At 35.3% G+C, this 4,549-nt stretch overlaps 1 protein-coding gene across 1 annotated transcript; it reads right to left on the reverse strand.

The window, feature by feature from the left end:
- Nucleotides 1-254: 254 nt before the first annotated feature.
- LOC147077050 (uncharacterized) lies at nt 255-4,277 on the reverse strand. Its single transcript, XM_085940673.1, has 3 exons — nt 4,103-4,277; nt 2,511-2,660; nt 255-1,639 (listed from the first exon to the last, which is right to left on the reverse strand). The coding sequence occupies exons 1-3, from the start codon at nt 4,247-4,249 to the stop codon at nt 377-379; spliced, it is 1,560 nt and encodes a 519-aa protein (XP_085796799.1). The 5' UTR covers nt 4,250-4,277; the 3' UTR covers nt 255-376.
- Between the last annotated feature and the right edge of the window lie 272 nt (nt 4,278-4,549).

Below are 4,549 nucleotides of genomic sequence, written 5' to 3' on the forward strand. Positions count from 1 at the left end.
CCTCAAAATTTCTTGGACTGACCGGGTGACAAATGTTGAAGTTCTCAATCGAATGGGGAAGGACCAAGAAGTTCTACGTAGTAAAACCAGGAAACTACAGTACCTCGGCCACATTATGAGAGGACAAAAATACACCATTACCCAACTTATCATTAAAGGAAAGATCAATGGGAAGCGTAGCAGAGGACGGCGCCGCATTTCATGACTTAAGAACCTCCGTGATTGGTACAAGTGCAGCTCTACTGAACTGTTCCGGGTAGCAGACGACAAAGATAAGATCGCCTTGATGGTGACCGACCTCCGCTAGGGGATGGCACAATAAGAAGAAGAAATAAATTGTCGAGCTGTGAGAATTTAGATGAAGTACACATAACATTTAAATGGTTTTTTCAGCAGTATGTGTCATTTTATGGATCTTTAGTTGGTCTAATCGGAAAAATTTTTTTAGGCATTCATCGCATTGATATGGTTTTTCACCAGTATGTGTCATTGTATGCTTTTTTAATTGGTTCAACCACAAAAATGTTTTTGAGCAATAATCGCATTTGAATGGTTTTTCGCCAGTATGTGTTACCTTATGCATTTTTAGATTGCCCAACAGCAAGAATTTCTTTGAGCAGACATCGCATTGATATGGTTGATCATTAGTATGCTTTATTTTATGCGTTTTAAGATAAGCAAGCCGAGAGAATGTAGATGAACATACTTCGCATTTAAATGGTTTTTCGCCAGTATGTGTCGGTTCGTGCTTTTTCAGTTGGTGCAACCACAAAAATGTTTTTGAGCAGTAATCGCATTTCAGTGGTTTTTCACTTGTATGTGTAATTTTATGTACTTTCAGTTGGTTCAACCACAAAAAACTTTCTGAGCACTCATCGCATTTATATGGTTTTTCACCAGAATGTATCCTTTTATGCGTTTTTAGATTGCTGAGCCGAGAGTATTTAGTTGAACACACTTCGCAGGTAAATAATTTTTCACCAGTGTGTGTTAATTTATGCATTTTTAGATTGGCCAACCGCAAGAATTTCTTTGAGCATATATCGCATTGATATGGTTTTTCATTAGTATGTATCATTTTATGTGTTTTAAGATTACTGGCCGACGAGCATTGAAATGAGCATACATCGCATTGATACGGTTTGTCACCACTATGTGTCATTTTATGGGTATTGAGATCGCTGAGATGTAAAAATTTAGATAAGCACACTTCGCATTGATATGGTTTTTCGCCAGTGTGTGTAACATTTGTTTTTAAATCACCGATTAATTTGACCTCATAAGTTATAAGATTTTTAGACGTCATACATGACATATTGTGTTTTTTTAACGCACTTAAGGATCTGAATATTGAGAAACAAACACTACAAACAAAGTTACGAGGATAATGTATTAATTTACTCAGCTCGATCCGAACCACCTTCGCATTACACATTGTCTGTATTTCCTGTTTGATATTTTTAACATCTATAGTTATCTCGGGAAACTGTGTTTTTCCATCTTGGATGTTTTTCGATGCAGATTGGCAGTCGTTGCTGGGAATATCCACATCCGCTTTAATAATTCTATCGAAATTCATGATTTGCGGGGAAGTCTCACACTTATTGCGGTTCTCGGCAAATAGTGGCTTAGTTGAAATCTACAAAAATATTATTTAAAGGGTTAATAATTCAGTTTTTAATATACCCATTACTATATCAAATCATAGTGCGATAGTAATAATTAGAAAATATTTCATTCAAAAAGGAAACAAAACCACGTGGTTGAGGCAATAATGGTTGCCCACACACCAATATTCACTATCTATCTCAAATGCATATAATTTTTTTTTGTCCAGGCGCTCAACGTAACCACGGATCATCAGTCGACCGTGATTGATAATGTTAGTTACATCAAGAATACTATCGCATCAAGCACCGAAAGGCGAAACACGGGTCGCAAAAAACGACTCAAATGGAATAGTACAAAACTTAAACACATTAAAATTTACATTACTATGAGGTATAAACCAGCAAATACCCTCAAAGCCTGCTTCAATACTCAATACCGTGAATACGTATGAATGATTCTCATCTGAATAAACAGTTCTGTAAACCAGAGGTAAACTACGGTAAATTCAAAATGACAACTTCACAGGAGAGATGAATTTGTGATTTTTGAACTTTCAACTTGTGGCATTCGTAAAAGGAAAAAGATAACATTTATCTATTTATCAAAACCTTTTTGTTTGTTTACCGCTGTAGTTCGATTATAAGTTTCATCAAAAGAATTGTATGTTTTCTTAGTGTTGTTTACCTCTAATAGTTATGGAGTTACAATGACATTTTTAATTTGTAACTTTTATAATAAGAGTAATATGAGTTACAGCTGTTTACCACGTATGCAGGATAAATAATGAAGTAACAATATAACAATAACTCCGTTTCACGAATTTTGGAGTTACAATAGTTTACCTCTGGTATACAGAGTTATTTTGTTTGTAATAAAATATAATATACATTAAAACGTACCTGATCTAATTTCATGTATCGAAGACCAGAGCAGCCGGGATCAGGATCCTCATTTTTGTACTGGTGCATTGTGTTTTCAATAATGTTGTCTTTCACATCGGAACCGTCATAATCAATCTCGGATTTTATATTACTTCTAGTAACAGCGTTCTGAAACAACAATGCCCTTCATCGTCAGCCAACTGCTGAATCAACTGAACCAACTTCATCAGCTTTGAGTACCTAAATTTTAGATCCCACATACTCAAAATTGATGACTTCGTCGATCCAGTGAGTGTTAGGTGCTTTTTCGTGTCCGGAAACTTGTACGTATGCAGTTCACCGTATCACACTTCATCGTGAAATGTTGTATCGGAAATATATGGCCCTATATTAAAAACCTCTTCGGGTCGTATAGTACTGACATGAAATTCATGTCTAAATAAAACATGGTTCTTATCGGTATACACTTAACAGGAAACCAGCAGCTAACAAATTTTGAAAATAACCGATATACTGATTTATTTATTATTTTAGATTAGGATTAAAAACAAAAAAGTTCAATTAAAAATATTACTTTCTTTTGTCACACAAAATCTTTGCACGCCTGTTTCTCAGCATTATGATTTTGTGGACTGGCTCCCTTGACATCTACTGCGATGAAATACGCTATTCTAAGCTTGTCCTTCGTTTTGACAACTTTACTGTCCTCGGTTTATGCACTCATTCAATAGATATTGGTGTATTTGAAGGTTGCAACACACACCATTGCACTTAGGTATACCTATAATGTGTTTTATTTTGGTAGGATACTCATATATTCAAAACCCTGCTTGAAAATGTAGTGTATTGAGGTTTAGCCTATCGGAATTATATTTATTGACTGTCATGTGCGTGTCGTTATAATTATCGCCAAACAAAGCAGAGATAGAATATCTTGGATTCATTACCTATATAAATATAATACACACATTTAAAATTAATATTATATAATGTTAATGCCCTTTATTTTCCCGTTGATGAATATGATAATTGCCCACTGAAGAATGAAGCCTCTACATTAAACGACTGGTCCTACTTTTCGCCCCTCTAGTTGTCTATGGATGACCTGTCATTGCCTGTCATTGTCTATAGAGTGCTCATACTGACGTGTCTCTCGTGTTCACTTGTCGGAGTATTCTTAGTTACAGATTATTTTAACGTATCTTGGAGACCCTTTTAGTGGTTATGTGTTATTAATAATTGGAAGTGACGATCAAAGAAAGTAAACTTCTTCTGTGTATAATAATATCATAATACACTAAGGCGTTTGTCAATGTGACAGTCGATTCTAAACGACAATAACTAAAACTTATTTATACTCATCAGTCATTATAGAATACCAAACTCTGCTTGCAAGTACGTTATCAATTAAAAGTATGGCAGTGGACCACTCGTTGCTTGCGCAAAAAGTTATGCTCAGGCTTTATTAATCTAAAGATGGTGGTGATATGATACATATGTCTGTCCAGACATAGATTGTTTTAATGAATATTAAGTAAATTGTATATAACTTGCGAGGAACGAATCAAACAATCTAAAACTGGCATTAAAATATGTTATTAAAAACTAACCTCAAAAGTGTAACTGTCATCGTCAACAATTTCTTGCTTTATTAAGTAAGGATTGGCGCTCGGGTTACTTGGTGTATCCATGACTAGATCAGAACATTTCTGATTGGCGACAGATTCCTTACAATCCGGTTCGCGTTTTAAATCCATTTGAGCTTGTAATGAAACAGCATTGATGTTACGGTTACACACAGCCACACGTCACGCCTGCCGTGCGGTTTGCCGTTTGCCATAGACAAGATAATGTTGCCCAAATGCCAGTAGTCCAAAAATACAATTATAATATTTCAACAAAAAATATAGTCGGCGTTGTCATAGTGTATAAAATGTATAATTTTGGTTGGCGCCCTTGACAAATGGATTTTCTCGAATTTGTGTTAAGCTTAGCATTTTTAATTAGATGATAATATTACTGCCCTCATATGGAAAAGGGCAGCTCTTCGAGGTCCA

Source organism: Rhyacophila brunnea, unplaced genomic scaffold (genome assembly GCF_057557595.1).
Source record: "Rhyacophila brunnea isolate RB1 unplaced genomic scaffold, BYU_Rbru_1.0 scaffold_13, whole genome shotgun sequence".
NCBI lineage: Eukaryota > Metazoa > Arthropoda > Insecta > Trichoptera > Rhyacophilidae > Rhyacophila > Rhyacophila brunnea.

Bases quoted from the DNA above. Each gene is read 5' to 3' on its own strand.
- LOC147077050 (XM_085940673.1), bottom strand. From the start codon at position 4,249: ATGGATTTAAAACGCGAACCGGATTGTAAGGAATCTGTCGCCAATCAG. The intron at 2,661-4,102 runs GTTAGTTTTTAA...TTGTTGTTTCAG, and splicing joins ATGACAGTTACACTTTTGAG to AACGCTGTTACTAGAAGTAA. The intron at 1,640-2,510 runs GTACGTTTTAAT...ATATTTTTGTAG, and splicing joins GATACATGAAATTAGATCAG to ATTTCAACTAAGCCACTATT.